At 40.9% G+C, this 20,695-nt stretch overlaps 1 protein-coding gene across 5 annotated transcripts; it reads right to left on the reverse strand.

Annotated features, from left to right (window-relative positions):
- Positions 1 to 70: 70 nt before the first annotated feature.
- Positions 71 to 20,464, reverse strand: cacng8b (calcium channel, voltage-dependent, gamma subunit 8b). Of its 5 annotated transcripts, XM_067510700.1 has the most exons (8): positions 19,912 to 20,338; positions 11,123 to 11,239; positions 10,995 to 11,019; positions 10,203 to 10,500; positions 9,293 to 9,517; positions 4,468 to 4,551; positions 3,134 to 3,274; positions 71 to 2,830 (listed from the first exon to the last, which is right to left on the reverse strand). In XM_067510700.1, the coding sequence occupies exons 5-8, from the start codon at positions 9,513 to 9,515 to the stop codon at positions 2,028 to 2,030; spliced, it is 1,251 nt and encodes a 416-aa protein (XP_067366801.1). In that variant the 5' UTR covers positions 9,516 to 9,517; positions 10,203 to 10,500; positions 10,995 to 11,019; positions 11,123 to 11,239; positions 19,912 to 20,338; the 3' UTR covers positions 71 to 2,027. The 5 variants fall into 5 exon arrangements, with proteins under 5 accessions (XP_067366801.1, XP_067366800.1, XP_067366802.1 ...); XM_067510699.1 differs by lacking the exon at positions 10,995 to 11,019; XM_067510701.1 differs by lacking the exons at positions 10,995 to 11,019; positions 11,123 to 11,239; positions 19,912 to 20,338 and adding an exon at positions 20,378 to 20,464.
- Between the last annotated feature and the right edge of the window lie 231 nt (positions 20,465 to 20,695).

Genomic DNA, 20,695 nt, shown 5'->3' on the forward strand with positions numbered 1-20,695 from the left:
TCTCATGTATATCAGTCTATCCTTCACATGAGACCCCAGCACCAGCAAAAATAAACAAAAGACAACAGTCTGTGATTCTGTCTGTTATTGTTTTTTTTTTATAAACTTCGTGCAATACAGTGTTTGAGTTTATCACACAGTTAGATAAACCATAATCATTTGTCTAGATATATCTATTCTCAACTACATACTATTCATATTGCCCACATAAATGCTATCAGTGTGCAGTTTAATCACATTTTCTTTTTCTTAAATAAAAATCAAAGAAATTAAAAGGTATAGAATCTGGAAGCGTCTGGTTGTTGTTTTGTTTTTTCATTGTATCGTGTAGCATAGAGCATTGGGTTGCAGATGGCAGTTTGGAATCCCACCTCACCAGGTGTGGCCCCGCCCAGCCACCAAGGGCAAGCTTGGTAACGGCCCCGAGCCCGGATAAAATGGAAGGGTTGCGGCAGGAAGGGCATCAGGCGTAAAAACTGAGGCCAAATCAACGTGCGGAACATGTTCCGCTTTGGCGAGCCCTGAAGGGACAAGCCAAAAGCCGTTGAGCATTTTATCGTGTAGCATGTGTGTCCATCGTTTCAACCTGGATCTGCAGTCTGTGGGGATGGCAGGGATGGGTGAGGGTGGATTACATGTGTTTACATTCTCATCAACATAAACAGAACGGGTCAGAGTTCAATGGTCACTCAGTGGTCAGAGGGGGAGCACAGTGAGAAGAATCTTTAGGGAGGTTAAGGGGTCATTTCTGTGGTAAATCTGTTATTAGTCATGTGACATCATTGGGGAAACAGTGATCATGGGACCAAATATAGGCAGGAGAGGGGCCAGGAGTGGCACTGAAGGTGGGATTGATGAAACCACCCAACAAGAGTCTAGAGGGTGCAGAATGTAATGCCAGGCAGAGTCTGAACAGTGGTCCCGAAAAATGTTTCTTTACAAATATTTGTATGCATAAATTACACTGTATTGATATAGTTTTAAAAGTGTATCTCTGTAGTGTTTTCTGACCCTCTTAACCCACATAGACTAACAATATATTTTGCCACTGAAAATGATGAGTTGCATGTGTCACTTTGGGACTCTTAATAGGAAAGAAAATATTTTTGTTTCACTGTTCAGGCAGCAACCTTTACCTGATTCTATACAAATGTATTATTCTATACGTCTTTTCTCTGCCTCCTCCAGGCCGAGGTTTCTGTTAATGCCCAAGAACAGACATCTTCTACACAACTATAGCTACAAGTACTACTGTTAACACTGATTAGAATGGAAAGACTAACAGAGGCCCATAGAAAACTCAGACTTGTAATAACAATGAAGATGATTGGTTGTCTCACTCACTCACATTATTGTTGCATTTCTTTCTTTATCAATTTTTGGAAGACAATTTACAGTATTCACATCTGACTTCATGTTATAAATGAAAATGATATAATATGGGTTTAAAAAATTACACAGGCGCTCATTCTCCCAAATTGTGCACACTCATGCATGACACATTGACACAGTTACACACTGCTCACTGATGGTCTCAGTGGCTCTGCATGAAAGAAATTCACAGTAAAAGTCATAGAAATCTAAAACTGAAGTGGAAAACAAACTTTGCAAATACAGCTAATCTGTAATAACACTAAGAATAATCACAACAACAATTTTACATGAATGATGATCTGGTTAAATTAGAAGTAATATTGCACAAAAAAATCTGTGAAATATTTTCACAATAGCCCAAGGTTAATTGCGTTTGATCATTAACAAAATAAATCATTTCTAGCACGTTAAAATATCAAAATAGTTTTATTGTGAAAATTCATTGTTGTTGTTATTATCACTCTGTTATTACTCTTCTTTTTTTGTTCTCAGTGAGATTGAGTAGACTAAATAACAGTGAACATGGAGGGAGAGCTCTAGCATATCATCTGTCTTTTTTTGTTACTTCTTCTTGAGCCACAGTGCGCCACTCTCACTACTACCCATTCTTCTTCTCACCCTTCCTGCTTGCCTCCTATTGTTACACCCGCTTTCTACACAGGTGTTGTCTTCCTATTGAGGGTGTTAGAGTTGCTCTCCCTGTCTCCCTTCAGCCTGTCCAGAGTCCCCATCCCTCGCTCCCTGTCTACTGTGGATGAGGTGAAGGGTGGGGGGCCAGAGCCCACAGAGTTGGGGATCGGTGCATTGGAGTTGGAAGAATTAGAAGGATTGTGGGATTTGAGCGAGGGAAGTGTACCACTCATTATCACTCCCCCTCCTCCTCCACCCCCATCTTTTGGGAAGCAGTTGTGGAGCTGGTAAAGTGTGGCCCTGTCCACCGTTCCATACATGGGCGGCAAACCCCCCAGTTTGGGGTCACGGGTTAAAGTGTAGAGGGAGATGTCGCCTCCAGCCAGGGCCGTGTGGGAGCGAGAGTGGGGGTTTGGTAAAGTTGACACAGAGATGGGACCCTGGGAGAGCAGCGCAGAAGGGGGCAGGCCGAAGTTCTTGCCTCCACCTCCCCCTACAGGTGAGGGGTCTCGAGAACGGGACGGGTCGGTGGAGCGGGACGAGGAGCGGGACCGGCGGCGGAAACGGTAGCTGGGCAAGCGCAGCATGGCGTGTGTGGTGCTTTTGAAAATGTCGGTGCGAGAGCGACAGCGCAGCTCCTTGTTCTTCTCGATGTAGATGTTGACAGCCAGCACGCCCACCATCTCGGCCATGATGAAGGAAAGCCCTCCAAAGTAAAAGGACCAACCGTAGGAGTACTGCCACTTTTTGTCCTCGTCCTTCTTAGGGGATATGTCCCCCAGTGCAGCTGAGATGTAGACGATCACCCCAATTATGTTGCTCAGACCTGACGGAGCACAGAAAAACGCATTTACAAAAGAACAAAACAAACTAACTTACAGTACAGACTAACAAATTCATTCAAAATAATGATTTGGGACATTCTCAATGAAATGTGCAGTGAATGTAAAACCTCTATTAAACTGTCAGAAGAGTCTAAACAAAACCTTCACAACTTTTATCTGACAGTGTCTAACAATGACCAAGTTAATTTTATTTCGTAAATCTAAACAAATTTAGCATTTAATGCCTGCAAAACACTTCAGCCTTTCTGGAAACAGAATTTTTACATAGGATATTCTTTCCTTACCTGCAGCCACAAAGAGAATTCCAGCTCCCAAGATGATATTCCTTTTACTCTTATAAAAACGACTAGCAGCGATGCAAACTCCTCCCATCAGCAGCAGGATGGCACTGAGAATAGGGAAGATATTGGAAGCCCTGACTACCCCTAAAACCATGAAAAAATAAAGGTGAACAATAAAAACTACAAAGGGTAAAGGAGTATGTATTCAGTGTATGCAAAATAACATGGGATGCCTGTGACAATATTTCAATTGACTAAGAGGTTTTATGAACCCTTTTATGTTATGCACTGGATTCAAAACCCATAGGGAAAGGAATTTAAATTATTTTTGTAACAAATTCAGCAATTAGAGTTCTCGTCTGTTTTACTGAAATCAGCCTCATTCCTCTTCACTCACTCGACCAAAGCTGTATCGAGTTATTGCTAATGCAAACTGCCAGTAGTTCGAAATGTGGCTAAGTCACATAAAAAACATTTGATTGGCAAAACACAGGGCGACTTTGATTGTGAAGGAAATGCACAGGGAAAACTAAATAGTCCATATAAAACTCCATATAGAGACAACAAGTGACACACATTTGTTAACTAATGCCATTTGTTAACTAATGTGGTTATGAAAACACGGTAAAGCTGCTCTATTAAAATGTATACATACTTAGTGAGGGAAGTAATTACCCTTCCAGTGTGGCCTTCAGTGATTTCAGTGTGTCTGCCAACCACACATACACACACAGTGTGGTTGCTATAACTTTAGGGGACATTACGTCGACTTACTTTCATTTCATTTCTACTGCAAATCCTCCTGCTAAACTAAGTCCTAACACTCAAACAGGCCTTCACACATGTTAGGAGTGGCAAAATGTCCTCACTTCCCCAAAAGGTCGTAACACAGGTCCTAGCTAAATTGTCCCTAAGGTAACAAATACAAGAGCACAAAGACACACACACACACACACACACACACACACACACACACACACACACACACACACACACACACACACACACACACATAACACTCCTCTCTCATTTAGAAAAACTAGGCCACACGAGAGAAAATGCCACCTAAATGCCAGCAATATGGCTCTGCAACATTGTAAACACAACACATGCTTTTCATTCTGTTTGGATGGGCACACATGGAGCACATCACAGAGCAGAGGCAAATTACTGCAGGGCACTTAGTAAAAACTAGAGCACCACATCTCCCATGACTTCTGTTACATTCTCACATGTTTATTTTCTGCTTAGATCATCTAAGGAATGAGCAATAAAAACTGAGCACCGCTTCCACCTCCCTTGGTAATCTGTGCTTGGTATTGCTGGCACCAACTTACGTAGGACGTACTCTGCCCCGTCATGGTCAAAGTCTGCATCCTCCGGGAAGTGGTTGATCTGAGAACACACTCCTCTTTTCACTCCTGAGATATGAGAGCAGAAACATACGTGACCCAATAGCAACAGAAAACAAGAATTGAAAACTAAAACATTAAAAAAAGAGAAAAGCAAGAGATAAAACTGACATCTGAATACTGTCATGTCTGGGCTACTAAATCCCTTTTTTTTTTCGTCTGATAAGGAACATCACAAAGGTTAAAGGTTCTAGGAGATGCAAGATAGTCACATCACATACACATACGCACATAAATACAAGTGTGCAGACACACAGGCAGATAGAATACTACCCGTCTTGCATGTAGACAGACAGATGAACGGCGGGATGCACGCACGATGATGACAGCACACCACTGCTGCTGATGGATAGATTGGGAGAGAGATGGAGTGATGGAATGAGAAGACACAGATGGAGGGAGAGACAAACAGATGTGGAGTGAGCTGGTGTCTTTCTCACAGCTCTTACATTTCCACAGGTTGGTCTGAAAAGAAAGAGATGGAGGTACAAGAGGATGGGACAGCAGTTGAGCCACACTGGTCAAACAGAGGCATGACAGCTTCAGACTGTTTCAGGTGAAACACACTCTGATGCTTGTACAGCTTCAAACGAAACAAGTAAGTTAGTATTTTGTGTACATTTCATCTCACATCTTAGTTGGAGCTCTTTGGCAATGGAAGAAGTATTCAGATCCCTCACTTCAGAAAAGTAGTACAACAGAGTAAAAATAAAAGTTCTTTTTAAAAAATCAAAGTAAAATCATCTAAAACTCATCATCTTCCACAAAAAGTGAATCATGTCTTATTTGTCTTATTTGGTTGACTTTACCTAGTTTTTTTGTGAATTTTCCTTTGGGGTGAATGAAGTACCTATCTAGTTTTAAGACTAAAGAAAATCTATACATGTTTTCTGAAATGTTTGTCACATTTGCCAGTAATAGAATAAATTTAAAGGGTTCCACCGTATTATCAATTAAATATGTTTAAAACAAATAAAATAACTCATTGTACATAAAAATGGTCCTATTGATCCTATTACAGTAACTGTCTGCTTCAGCTTTACCTAATAGGATACAAATTAAAGAATGTAAATCACTGACTCAGTTTACTCAGTGCAACCCCACCTTGAGTAAAACTGCAGAAGAGCTAGAAAGATGAAGAGGATGCACCTCTGTCCAAAGCCTAATGTGACAGCAGCCTTGCAGGCATAAATCTTTTAGCACTAGCATGTCCTGTGTTTTCACTCCAGCTACACCTCCCTCCATTACTGCATGGCTACTGAGCATCTATCTTGGCTGAATACTCCACAGACATCACGGATACCGGACCCCTAGACCATACCAAGGCACGGTCACGTTTACTGCACCCACAGTGTGAGAAAAGACTGAACGAGAGAGGAAAATACAAGGAGGAAAAGATTAGAAGAAATCAGTGTCATGAAATGTATCATTTGGGGGAGTGAGACAGAAAGATGGCAAGTGAAGAAAGAGTCAAGCAATGGATGGAGTGGGTGGGGGTGCACTGTTGCAGAGCTGAAAGGGCTATAGTGCTTATCTCTAATTGGCTGCTTTGCTATCAGGAAGCTTGGAGATGAGGACAAATTAGCTTTGTACAATAACCAAGCCCAGGATGTGCTGGGGATGCTTTATAAGGAGAGCCAAGAGGGTTTCCTGGAGACAGAAGAGCCTCTACCTCAGTCTGTATGAGCAAAGGCTCAGATTTCTAACTCACACCATGGTTTTGGCTTTAGTTGCTTCACAGTTAACGCCATCCCATCCTGTACTGCTGACTGTCAGACTGGCACTATAATGTATAATGAATTAGCAGCTTGTGTTGCAATAGTTAACTGAAGATAAAGAGATGCTACTGCAAGTCGATAGGCGTCAGGGTAAACATCGGCCTTTCGTTTACACACTTAAATGAAATTATTGCAAATTTGATCAAGAAACATTCACTGCTGGAAAATATGTTTCAGATGAAAAGTGTTTAACATAAACAACTGTTTTTCCTAATCAACAACTGAACTTAGTTCAGTTGGAACTTATAGTTTAAGTTAGATATATTGTTACATTCTCTGTCCAGTGCCATTAAGTGTGATACTAGTGAGGATCAAGATAAATGACACAAGTTTGTAATAACAGCAAAGTCTAAAAACAGAAATATTTATGATAGAAAGTTCTGTAATAACTTCAGATCTGCACACTGTACAATAAATTGATCCATCTGCTGCCTACAAAATAGAATATAAAGGACCCAGCTGTTTTCGTTCTTCTTTTGACTCCACTCTGACCGTCACATTGAATCACAGAAATCCTCACCATCACAGCTAAATCTGCTTTATTCCACAGGCAAATCCAATTCACACAGTTGTGATGTAGGAGGAGCTTTACTTTTCTTTTTTGTATTTGCTATGTATTTAATATTTCTTTATTGTCATAAACATTGTTTCAAATATTCTCCAACCCCAAAGTTTTTTATTCACCAAAATGTTTAAATCCTGCAATACATCATCCATTGTTAAGATTACAGCATGATTAAACATTTTCATGGACATGTTTAGACCTTCACAGCAGTTAAGATTGTATGGGCTCAAAAGGAAGCCACACTAATTATGTTCTGTAGAAAGAATTTGTTCTCCTAAAAAAGATTTGGGCTTGTAGAAAAGATTTGTACTCATGTACTAAATTCTTGTGTTTCCAGGGGTAACACAACACCAGCCGGTGAGAACATCAAGTTCACAGTGTTCCTAGCTTCATGCCTTTTTGCACTGGTAAGGAGACTAAAATATTTTATTGCAACAGAAACCTGGGTAAATGCTGGTGTTGGATATTAAATTTCAGCTCTGTGGGATAAAGCCGCCATCCTGAAAATAAACAGCCAATTAAATGCAAGGGCTCACATGGCAGTTTGACTCTGCCTAAGATTTTCATTGTCCAGTCAAACACAAGTGATTATTCAGGGTGAAGCTTTGTGAAACCTCAGTGTTAACACATACTGTGGGAAAGTTTTACACATTATTGTTTTTTTTTTGTACTCAGAAAGAAACCTGAAGCAAAGGTTGTTTTACAATGACAAATTTGGGGGTAATTTGTAAATAATAATTTGCAACCACAAAACCCTTGTGGCTTCCTTTTGAGTCCATATATTAATATCCTGTTTATATTCCCACCAATCTCCCCAACCACCTCATTGAAAATTGCTTTCTTTTAAATGTAGTGCTTCTTTTATTCATGAAGAGAAATTTCATCCATCCATCATCTGTAACCTCATATCCTGTTTAGGGTCATGGGGGGCTGTGGCCTATCCTAGCTGTCATTGGGCGAGAAGGAGGGTATAAGCTGTACACGCCGCCAGTTTTCTTCAGGGCCAACAATCCATGGGGGGGCTGTCGCTCAGTTGTTAAGGCAGTCTTCCACGGACCACAGGGTCAGTGGTTTGAACCCCACTCCTGGCTACATGTCGAAGTGTCCTGTGCAACACACTGAACACCAAGGTGCTCCTGGTTGGTCAGGTGAGCACCTTGCATGGCAGCCACCGCCATCGGTGTGTGAGTGTGTGTTTGATATGGGTGAATGGGAATCAACATTGTAAAGTGCTTTGGATAAGTGGCCATTTACTTATTTACTTAATCACAGACAGACAACCATTCACACCTACAGGCAATTTAGAGTCACCGAATAACCTAACATGCATGTCTTTGGACAGTGGGAGGAAACCCATGCAAGCACGAGGGAAAAGTCGTAGCCGGCCAGTTGTGCAAACCAACTACCATTCCACCACTGTGCTGCCTAAACACATTTCATCAAAGCACAACCATCCACTGATTATGTCTTCCTCAAAAAACTAATCCTGTTTGGAGGTCAGCTGTGTAGTAAAGTAATTTTATTTGGCTTAATGTAACATCCTAAATGCTAATGTAACTCCATATTTAGTAATTTCACCTACTTTCTGGAAAATCTTGCGTTGTTTGTAATTTTGCCATGATGGGTACCTGTTTCCCATAACGTTGGAATAAAATATTTTTTACCTTTTCTCATTAAATTAATGTGACGATGTGGTTTATTCTTGATATAGTGTATATCTTGTCAGACCAATCTCTTCAAACACATCACAGTGAAAATTAAACCACAATTAACCTTTACAAAAATGGAGGAATGTGTCTGAAAACAAAATTATTCCAACTTTATGGGCAGTGTACAGTATTCATAAATCTCTGCTACATTTTTTTGAGAAGACATAGTAGCAAATGTTTAGATGGGATTGCTGTAAGCAAAACACTGCCAAAGTTCAGTTATCAGTTTCATAAACTCTGTAATCTCCTGTTCACTGTGAGCATCTAACAAAAATATAACCTCTGTTATTAGATATTTCTTGCTATTCGTGGCTGACAACGTGTTTTGCCTGCATGAAGCTGTACCTTCAAATTGATATAGAATAAGCTTATAAGTCAGGAGAGTTCCATGCTCAGTGAAGATAGCCATGGAAATAATGCTCCAACTATCACATAACATCATGTAGGGTTCCCTCCCACTCCATGTTTTTTCTCCTAACCTATAAGACCTGAAACATCATTACTTTACAAAAAATATTCATTTTACTCTTCTTTAGCTCTCTTTATCCCTTCTTGTCCCGAAAGCACAAAAATCTAGTCTGAGTTATGGTAGTGTTCTACTTAAGCCTCCCTGCACTCTGGAAGCATGTTCCCACATGCATCTTCATCAGTAATTATCCCACAAACAGACCCAAACTCTCCTGAAGCTTCTGCTCTACCTTCCAGGCAGCATATCCTCCACAGTCCAGAATGTGTTAGTGCCCCAGGGTCCTTCTTGTCCTTGTTATGGGGGTCATCCTGGGTGATGTTGGCTGTGCTGTTGCAGATGAGGGCGCGGGAGTACAGCCAGTAGTCCGTCCCTATAGCCACCGTCATCAGGCCAAAGGCAGCGAATGCCCCCACGGTGGTGAGAAGGATCTGGATCCCCTTCTCACACACCATGCCTTGAATGGAGAAACAAAAGAGAAGAAGAAACAGTTGGATGTTAGGAGTGCAGTGAATAGGACAAGTGAATAGAAGCGTGTTTACAATCACTCCCAAAGTGCAGTTTATTAAAAAAGCCCACAAATATACAGCTGAGATGACAACTAGTAGGAAGAGGTGAGGGGCAGCGATGGGAGGCATAGAGGAAGTGGATGAGATAAGACCAGGGCAAGAAGACGGAAGATGTGGGAGGTGCATAAGTGGCTGTATGATGTGTCCTTGGAGGTGAGTTGCATGACTCTGCTGACTCTGCTTAACAAGACAGAATTGATGTGAAACACAACAGATCACACCCTCTCAATCGCAGCCTACTCCATATTCATGACCCTGACAATGTACTGAGAATCAGCAGGGCTGCAGTGGAACAGACACACAGACACAGACACAGACACAGACACACACACACACACACACACACACACACACACACACACACACACACACACACACACACACACACACACACAGATAAAGCAGATTTAACATGAGATCACCTTGTCCCTGTCAAAGTCAGTATGCATGTAAAGTATACTTTCAATAACATTAGATAAGCACAATGTTAGAACTTGTCACATTGCCCATACACGTGTGAGCTCCTGTAAATTGTGAAAAAGACCAAAAGAAACTTTTTCATCTGAATCTTACCTGATGGCGAGTTTCTATCCTTCGACTCAATTTTGAAATCTTTCTTTTCCTCGTCAGTGAAGAACTTGCTGTCCCCTCAATCTGGACAGCATCCATCGACTGTTTTCACCTGCTCCCCTTTCTCCTTCTTGCACTTGCCCCCTCTTTTCTTTTTGCCTCTGTCTTTTTCTCTTTCCCTCGGTTATTCGTTCTCTGAGGAAAGGTGCTGCTGGTAAAGGTTGGACGGTCGTCGCACTCACCGTCTGTCGATTTTTAGCAGAAAGCTTGAGCCAGAGAGCACATGGTCGCAGCTCCACAGCTACACATGAAATAAAGCAGAAGATCGGCATTTGGTCAGTAGAAGAATTAGGCCATGATGTTGCAAATAAAAACAAGGATGAGTATAAAAAGGCTATTATGTTCAATAGGTGCAGAAAATACTATTTTATCAGACCTAACAACTATTTTCACTATTGATCAATCTAGTCTCAGCCTTGTTCTCTTTGATAGGATATTTTGTTGAATATCTGGATGGACAAAGCAAGTAATATGATCACATCACCTTAGCATAGGCGATTAATCGGCTACTAATCATTCAGGAAAAAAAATCAGCAGATGAAATGATGAAGTAATTAATAGTTGCAGCTCTAGAAAGTTTTCATATTTGTCTTAATGTCTTTTGCATTTGCCTTTATTGTCCAGTGTGCACAGGGTGCCCATGTAAAAGAAAAGAGTAAACTGCTCTCCCAATATGAACAAAGACAAATAAAGGAGAATTAGTTTTTATTCAATTGTATATGTTAATTGATTTACCCTTTATTTAACCAGAGGGAGAAACCTGACAACAATGGAAACATAAAGTGTCAGATAGTTAGATAAGATCGTGTTGGATTATTTTAGAACATTCACATACAGTGTGCAGTAACACAACAAAACAACACCTGAAACAAGAGAAAACTTGACTGTTGCATTCCTCTTGAAGCAATGACAAGCTGGTACTAGAGGATTTGCAATGATAGCGGCAGCAGTGTTGCAGCTCTTCCGTGGATACTCTCGTCCTGCCAAGATCATTTTAAAGGCACAATGCAGAATCTTCAATGAAATAAAAAAGAAGCCTAGAGCAACAGCTAAAGACATGAGGGGTTTAGTTGGTTATCATCTCTTTTTATGATCTAACATTGAACAGACATGATATCCATGAGAGGACACCGTGGAGGAAGCCATTGCTCTCCTAAAACAGCATTGCAGCACACCTGTAGTTTGCCAAAGACAATCTTGACACTATTCGAAAATGTCTTGTGTAAAGATCAACCAAAGCTAGACTGGTTTGGGAAGAACACATACAGCATTAAGTATGATGTAAAAAGAAAACCATGTACAAGCATTAAAACATTATCCAAACAGTAAAAAATGGTGGGGAAGCATAATGATTTGGGGCTGCTTTGCTCCCACTGGACCTGAACCATTTGACATGGAGGTAAATACAAACTCCCAGGTTTATGAAGGATTTTCTAGAGGTTAATGTCAGACTGGCAGACTGTCTTTAAACTGTATTGGAGAGTCGTTCACACACAAGACGTCCTAAGTATATGGGGGAGCTGAACTATTTCTGTAAGAAAGAATGGTCCAAAAGTCCTCCTAAACACTGTGCAGGACTGAATATAGATGTAGCCATTGAAAGTGTCGCATAAGTTTGTCATTCTTCTGGCAATTGCTCGTCTCGTCCAGTGGGATGACATGTTATGACAGTAAATGGTCTGTAGCTGCTGCAACAAACACATTGTGAGGTGGGGGAGGTCTGTACTCTCAGCTGATTCCAGTTAACACAGTGTTTATTGTCTCTTACAAGCAGATACTCAGTAAATCTGCTTTTTGTCCAAATTTAAAATGGAGCTTCACTTTTAGTAACTCCCTCTGTTGGATAGTTGCGACAGAACAGAGGAGACCGGTGGATTTGATTGTGTTGAAAAGTAGAACAATATTAGAAACAGCCCGATGCCTTCAGAGGTTGGGGGGGATCATGTTCATACCGAAATGAAGGCTTCAATCACACCCCTCAGGTGTGACGCCATCTCCATGGTTACCTGCCCTCCCCCTGCCCAGCACCAAGTTGTTTGAGGGAATTTGTGCTGACAGTAGATTAGAGTGTGTAAGAGCCGAAACAAAGCAGAAACACTGACACACCCAGAGAGCTCATGGTCCACACAGAACAGTGGGAACTTCATAAGCGCGTTAATAAATATGGCCGACTATGAGACTGGACGGGATTTTTAAAGTCATTAAATCTGTGTTCACATCCATCTCACCTTGAGATCCCCCACTCCCCCACCTCCCCTGTGTCGGGTTAGTTACTAACACAGTATCATTGAAACAGGCAGCCGGTCATACCGGTAGTTTATTAACTAGAGATCATTCTGTGGAAATGGCTTTGAATTAGTTTTCATGAATAGATTTTTTTAAAATAAACGGTTCTAAACAATACTGAACTACATGTTGGACACACAGTAGCCTATGAGGAAGTAATAATAATAATAATAAAAATTTACAAAAGGAGCAAAAAAAGAAGCTGCATTTCATAAACTGTGCCACTCTGTGTTAGTTTCAGTTTTATCTAAATGTGGTCGGAATTTGATGTAAAAATGAGCAGACATCACTCCATGCTGATTATGTCTCTTTTCTGCCTCTCTGCACTCTTAGAAAAAGCCAGTTGTTATTTTAACAGCTGATCTAACAATTCTACACACCGTGATTCAATCATTCAGCATATTTACTGTTCAATGATCATAAAATCAAAATAGTCTGATAATGATGAGCTCATTGACAGCAGTGGGAGATGGTGGTTGTAGCTTGGCCAACAGCTGATGCCAGCTTTTATCTTATAACATTAATTACAACATATTTAAACACGCAGGAAACTGGTCGCTAGTTCTCTAGCAGAGAGATCTGCACAAAAACATAAAGGATGCCTTTACTGATTTTGAACTTGCTTCTTATGGTTCTAGTTGTGGTAGTACATGTACATAAATCCCTTTAAACTTCCCATTTACTTCCCTATATCAAAATATTTCTGTACTTCTAGCTGACAAATGCCTCCATATGACATCACTTGGAGGAACCGTCAGTTCAGATTATGTTATCTTGTTGCTCACACTATGGAGTTTGTAATTATGGTCAATCTGTGTTTCCAGAGCTCCCCCAGATGACATCATCTTAACACCTACTGATTAAAAACTCCTCTGAGTTGTCATCCAGTTTTTCATCTAGAATTAGAGAAATATTTTAATATGGGGAAGTCAGAGGGACTTCTGAAAGCATTACTGTACATTTACATACTAAACTAAAGCCATAGAGAGCAAGTTGAGATTTGGTGAAGTCACCAAGAAAATAAAAAGTAAACTGTGCCAAATCAACATGCGGACAATGATCTGCTGTGTTGACCCTGAACATTAATGCATCCACAGACAGTGGGATTCAGTACTGTGGACTGGGGACGTTTGATTTAATGAGCCTTTTTCTTAATTAAATACACTGCATTCCTGACGGAAAGCCACCAGTAGGTTACCACGTACATATCGCACAAGAAAACCAAGACACTTTCAATAGCTATGTCTGTACAAATATAAAGTTTGATTATTTCTGCCAAATTTGGTTCAATCAGTTAGTAAAACACTATTGCTTTTAGTTTTTCCACAATCACTTTGTATGTTTAATGGGTGTGTTCAATAAAATTGTGACTGTTTGTATTATATGAGCTTAAATCAATTCTTCACGTTCTGTAGCTACCACTCAAGCTTTATTTTTGTTTCACAGATCCACATTGCTGCTGTTTTAAAACAGAATCATTATAGAGGTGAAGTATTAATTGCTAAAGAGAGAATGACTCCAAAGGAAGTTGTACTGCATCTAATCTGAGCAAGAGGAACAGGAGAAGTGGGGGGCAGAGAGGACCAGCCCGACATTGTTACCATAGCAACATTGAATCCTAAAGTCTGGATCAGCATAGAGAGAATGGGGGGCAGGAGAGGGGCAAGCAAAAGATAAAGAGGCAAAGAGAGGGCCGAGAAGGGAAAGAAAGAGCAGAAATGAGGGAGAAGCAGTGTCTGACAGACAGTGTGCGTGTGTGTCTCCATTACGACACGCACACATGCATGCGTGTTCACAAGTACACGTGAACAGGGCCTCAGTGTCATTTCTTGAGAGAGAATGGAGCAACACACATTATTTAACAAACACTATTTAGGAGACATAATGCAGAGCAGTCATGACTGTTAATATTTAATGATGCAATATGGCACCGTGAGCAAAATAGGTTACATCCTGTTTGCATTGTGAGACCCAAAACAGAACTGCCTCACAGACAGATGGAAGCATGATGTGCTGTGTGTGTGTGTTTTATGTGTAGGTGTGGTTCCTCTCCATTGAATTTCAGGATGGGTCTAGTCCATTCTTATCAAATCCCAGTAATGCTCCCCTTGTATCTCTGTGTTTAGGATCCTTATTATGTAAACTGTCGATGACACCACCAGACTGCATAGTGGGTTCATATGTGTAAGTGAAAATGATTGTGCATGCGTGTGCTGTATGACCTTCGAACCATTTCAACATACTGCCTCTCCCTGAGGAAAACACACATTCAAAGGAGACTACACCATCCCGAAGGCCAAAAAATGCATCTAATGCGTGTGTGTTTGTGGTCTTTGGCTAAAATATTTAATGCATGACCTTAAGAATAACCTAGTAAGTTATTTCCCCTAACAAAACTCCCATGTGTACCAGATCATAATTGACATTTAATTATCTGTAATTACTATTTTCCACCGATAATTAAAAAAGAGGGAAGGAAAGCAAGAGAGCGCGAAATTACAAAAGGGCATAAAAAAAAGACAAAGTTTACCTAAATGACTGAAAGAACTATCCAGTAATTTTTAGAGGGGATCAAAGCTCTGAGAAGGTAATGAACATTTTTATTTTTACAATGATGTATTTTGTCCTAAATTTATAAATATTTTTCGGCTGTCCGTTGCAGCACTTCTGTCTCTGTATCAACCTTTTATCAGTTTGAGCACTGATGGCACAGATTAGAAGGCGTAAAAGTGTTATATTTTATGTGTTGTGGTTCGAGTGTTGGAGTAAGTTAAGAGCAGTGTTAAAAGAAAACATTACTGATTTTAGAGTTTTAGCTGCAGATACATATGACTCTAGAGGGAACGGCACAAAGTTTAATAAATTTACGTGACTTGAGGCAGTATCACTTGGGTCTAAAGACCACAATACTGAACATGAAAAAGAATTTAATGGGTGGTTACATCACGTTGATAATGTATTAAAAGTGGATGAAACACCAAAACTGATGCCATTTTCTCCAAGTGGCCATTTGCAGTACTGCAACAAAAAAACCTTGGATCAGTCACTTGTGTGATAACTATTAACAGGGCACCTGCAACTACAGACAAGGTCTGTTCCAGAGATCTTTTTTATTTGCTAAAGTTTTCCAACAGCCCCCAAAATTTGGTCTTTATTTGTGACATCATTCAAGAGGAAGTTGTATGGGCTCAGAGAAAGTGCAGGCCAGGCCAAATAAACCAAAACAAAACACAAAAGCCACAAGTGACATGTCAAAATGTTACTGGGCAGATACTGAACTTCATCTTGAGCCTTTTAGAAGTTTGTAATTAAAGAGGCAAGTGAAATTCATGATCGTACGTTCATCAATGTTAGCTCTTGTGCTATGTCAAGCACAAAAAGTAATGTATATTACAGTTCTATCCCTTGTTTTGTGTGTTTTTTTAACACAAAAGAATAATGTAGGCAATAAGAATGTGTGGAAATAAAAGATTTTATCTTTGATTGTGCAACATTGGTGTTAATTCTTCAATCATGAGTTCAACATAGTTACAGGAGTCCTGTGCTGAATCTGCAGAGTTGTTAAGGAACAACTCTGCAGATTAAGGAGGGGGCTACTTTTTTTTTTCATAGTGAAACATACGTTTTAGGCCTGCTCTTCATCGCAATATTTTCCACACAGTCCCTAATGACAGCATATTTGGCAGGAGTGGTGAGAAATTTTGTGCAATTTAAGATTTAGAATATGCGATTCTTCCCAGCGCTCTTTCACAGTGATACTTCTAGAGTATTTTTGCAATACTCACAGGAGCCAGAGGCCAATTAGCTGCAGTAGGATGTACAGTACTGCACAACAAAGACCAAACGCTCAGAGACCAAACGCAGTTTTGTGAGCTACAGTGGCTGCTGCAGGGACCATTACAGAACTAGGCCCTCACTTGTCAGAGAACTTCAGATATAATCAGATCTACCTGCATGAGTCATTCTCAGCATGTAAAAAATACAAAGCTCCTATAAAACAGCCATAAATCAAAGAGGACTTTTGAATTTAGTTGCAGCTGCTCCATTAGCTATTCATTGCATAAATCAACTACTAAACTGCTTGTTAAATAAATGATGACATCTGTAATAGGTTTTTCCACACAGATGAAAGGCAGTGGTCCTGTGTGGGGGGCATGTAGGAAAATCTTCAGTGTAAATCCATGACAAAGTCACACCACACAACAGATGCATGTCCAGGAGAAGAGATATGTCTATCTTCCAAAAAAATAAAAATAAATAAAAAATAAAAAATAACAGGACTGCAGTCAGAGAAAATAAGCTGACACCAATTGCTTGACCATGAGAAATCAAAAGTTGCACTAGGCCTACTTATTATGACAGTTCTAAAAATACAAGCAGCATATTCTGAGTGTTTGATGGCAGCAGTTAACATGAAGAAAACATGCCTAAATATTCAAAGCAGTGACTGAAATGATTTCTCTATTTAATCGAGAGAAAAAGCCGATATTCCACAGCTGGCACACGCACACACACACAATAGGTTTTTACACACATACTCATGGAGGCGTAAGCACACGCAGGTGTACTGAAAAAGATAAACACACAAACAAACCCTTGGCACGCAAGCACATATTGCGACTCAAACCCCCTGAACTGTCAAAACGATTACAATAAAATCATAAAATAGGTCATATTTAAAAGCAACTTCAAAGCAGTTCAGAACTGCTATTAGCCCAGTGTGATCCACAGACAGCATGTGACCATGTCCCTGCCTGTCTGAGTAGGACAGCCTGAGGAAGCTGTGACAGTAACACCTTGGTCTAAGAGCTTCCCAAAATAAAGTGTCTCTGGATGTCCAGACAAAAAAAAAACTTCTGAACATATGCACAGACAAATTCACTGGGAATCCAAAATCTGAGAGCAGATTTAATACAAAATAGCCTCTTCAAATCATGTTTTTTCACATCAAGAAGTTTACTGTTAATCTATTGTTGTGAGAAGAGCACACTAGTAAATATTAGGTATTTTATTTGAAATATGACTTGTCATATATGTCACATACATGAACTGTTGAGCCCTAGAAATACTGTTTCTTTTTTATTAGCATCATCGCAGAATGCTACAGCCTCCCTTCTGCAGGCACCCACTGACACACATGGCTCGATCAGGTGCTCTTAGAGGATAACTAACTTGCAAAATACCAAAACTGTGGGTTAACTGAGGCATGAGGATTTGGATAAATCTATCATGAGATCCTGAGATCATATTCAATCTGAGGTATCACTTTCCATGGCTCAGTTTCCTCCTGAATCCTGCCTGAAGAGAGAAAGAGGAAACATTGTTAATTCTTAGATCAAGAAAACCGCAGCAAAGACACTGAACAGCAGCTTCACGACAGATGCAATGATTATTGCAGAACTGCTTTTCATCCGAGCGAGAAACAAAGCGTGAGAAACAGACCTGACTACCCAATGAGCTATGAAATGAGAGTGAAAGAGCAAGGCAAAACATGCAGATCTTATAGAGATTCTTTCTGATCATTCTGGTCTTCTCGTGCACCCAGTGATTATGATTTGTCCAGCGCTAAAACACAACCCGAGCCTGTGTGTGGGCTACACCTCGGTATTGACTGCAATGAGTCACCTAATAGCAGAAACAGCAGATAATAGAGCCCACTAAGGGGTTTTTGTAAATAATCTAAAATCCACAGAGATGATCATCAAGGCCACACAAATGGTGCATTCAACAAATGGTGAAATGGACTGTTCAACATGTAGGTAGCGGAGGATCAGATGGGGGCGTGACCAACAGATGGCAGGGCCAAGCATACCTCAGTGAAAGGGTCACTGATCATTGAGTGAGTGTTAAGCAGTCAATGACAGCAAATTACACTTCATAATTATTGTCTAATACATTTTTGATTTATCACTGCAGTGACTCAGCCGTATGCCATTTACAACAGTGTGCAAGCATCAAACTTGTAAAGAGTTGTAAAGATAGAAAATGTACAATACTTTAGCCATCCACAGTTATCTGTTTACTTACTGCATTGTAGTAGAATATGCAGTGATTACTATTTGGATGGCCCTCACCGCCCACACTCTGACACCATCATTTCATGCATAAGTAAAATAAGGAACATTAAATTCAGAAGTTCAACCTGTGACACCACTCACAGCAGGTGAGAGCCAAACAATGTTGATCTGCATTAAAATCATAAATGAGCAGGTGCTGATTGCCACTTGTGCTGAGTTTGAAAATGAGAATCTGCTCCCCTGTACTAAAGAGATGCACTACCAGAATCAAAAGCTCAGCTCAGCAGGGAAAAGCTTCTGCTACAATCACCAAAACTGCAAGTGACCCCCATAGGTTATCGAATAATTAATATCTGAGACAACAGTCAGAGTTGTACATGGTCTGCAGCCCGAGCAGTGACAGGTGCAATCACTACAGTACCTCCTGAGTGCTGCAGTGCTCATTGTTACAGCACCTCCAGTTCAAGATATGTTGTGGCACCTTCAGACCAAATTTGATCTGATCTGTAATAAAAAAATAAAATAATGACTGATAGACTGCCAGATGTTTAGTGCCCTTTACCATTTGTCAGAACCCAGAGCACAGGTTGGCCAATGAGAGGAGTCACTGGGTTGAAAAGAAAATGAAGCTCATAAGGCACCAGACAACATGATGTGGCCCAGGTCCAACATGAAGCTAAGACTTTAGCCCTGCACTGTGAGAAGTCCAGCGGCAGAGCAGCAGTGGCTGTGCAGACCAGTGCTTAGACAAGCTCAGAGCTACGAGGCTGAGAGCGTGCAAAGCTCAAGTACAGTGACGCGGACTGCGGTGCATTCATTAATAGAGTAAGCTACACACATCACCCTGTCTGCATAGACTACACGGTGGAAAATGGACGCCTAGCATCAAACGGCTGGTAGAGAGAAAACTCAGTGGACTGGGACACAAATCACACATACACACACACAGAAATAACTCCTGGTTGTGGGATAAGTAGCATTACAGCACAAAGATATTTTGGTCCCAACACCTGCGGTGAGGACGCACGGAGAGCTTCAAACGTGCTATTATAAGGCTTTCATTGACATAATAGACGTTTCCGTTGCTAATTATAGGCCCGCGCATATAGGTGGGTAATGATCACTCAGTATTTAATAACAGGGGTGACAAAGTCTGAGATTTATAATTATTATTTATTTCCGTGCGTTCCGTAGCCCACACTGTAGTAGGCTAAGTTGCAGGCAACGTGAAACAAATCAGTGTGGCGTGTCAATTACACCGGATGAACTGTGACCCATCAGACTGCAAAGTAAAAACAACAGTGGCCCAGTGTATTTCCAGTCATTTAAAGAAGCTTTAGAGCTCTTACCTGCAGACGCTGTATTTCAGCGATTCGCAGCGCGTCGCACTCCCAAAGAGGAGGAGATGGAGGGGAAAGGAAGAGAGAGGGGGTGGACGGTGGATAGGCTGAAGAACGAGTCTATCCAGGCAAATGATACACAAGTAGAAGGGGATGAGCAGGGCTGATCAAATAGGACGCACACAAGGGACTCGAGGTTCAATTCCTAATTCAGTGAAAATCAGCCCAAAGGGGTGGACATGCATAGAAAAGGCTAACACAAAGCACGTCACTGAGCACGGGTTGTCTACAGTGGATGTCTACTCGGGGAGAATGCGTCTCCCCCTCCCCTCCGGTTGGACGAGTGCTTGCCTGCCTGTCTGCTCCACTATCTTTTTCTCCCACACTGAGCCCGACGCAAGGAACTTGTCGCATCCCACCAAAATAAATAAATAAATATATAAAAACAAAACAAACAAAAAAACCTTCTCAGTACCGTGAATGATGCCGGATAATGTCAGAATGGACCAAAGATGAAATCAGCCACAGAGTGTTGCGCTACAAGATCACGGCGGTGGGTTAACCCCTGCCCTCCCACACGTCCCCACCGCCACATACCCCCCCCATCTCTCTCTCTCTCTCTCTCTCCCCTCACTCATATTGAGGGATTTGGTCTGGATGTGGTTATTGGAGCGTGTGCCGTGCGCGCAGGGCTGTGCGTTTGTAACTAGCATATTAGCCACGAGCAGGTTATATATGTGTGTGTGTGAGTGTATGTTTGTGTGTGTGTGCGCGCGCGTTATTGGTGTCAATA

Source organism: Channa argus, chromosome 7 (genome assembly GCF_033026475.1).
Source record: "Channa argus isolate prfri chromosome 7, Channa argus male v1.0, whole genome shotgun sequence".
Classification (NCBI taxonomy): Eukaryota; Metazoa; Chordata; class Actinopteri; order Anabantiformes; family Channidae; genus Channa; species Channa argus.

Excerpts from the sequence above, each read along its gene's own strand:
- cacng8b (XM_067510701.1), bottom strand. The coding sequence starts at position 9,515 with ATGGTGTGTGAGAAGGGGATCCAGATCCTTCTCACCACCGTGGGGGCA. Across the intron at positions 3,275-4,467 it reads CGGGGCAGAGTACGTCCTAC|GGGTAGTCAGGGCTTCCAAT; the intron begins GTAAGTTGGTGC and ends TCATGGTTTTAG. Across the intron at positions 2,831-3,133 it reads AATTCTCTTTGTGGCTGCAG|GTCTGAGCAACATAATTGGG; the intron begins GTAAGGAAAGAA and ends GTGCTCCGTCAG.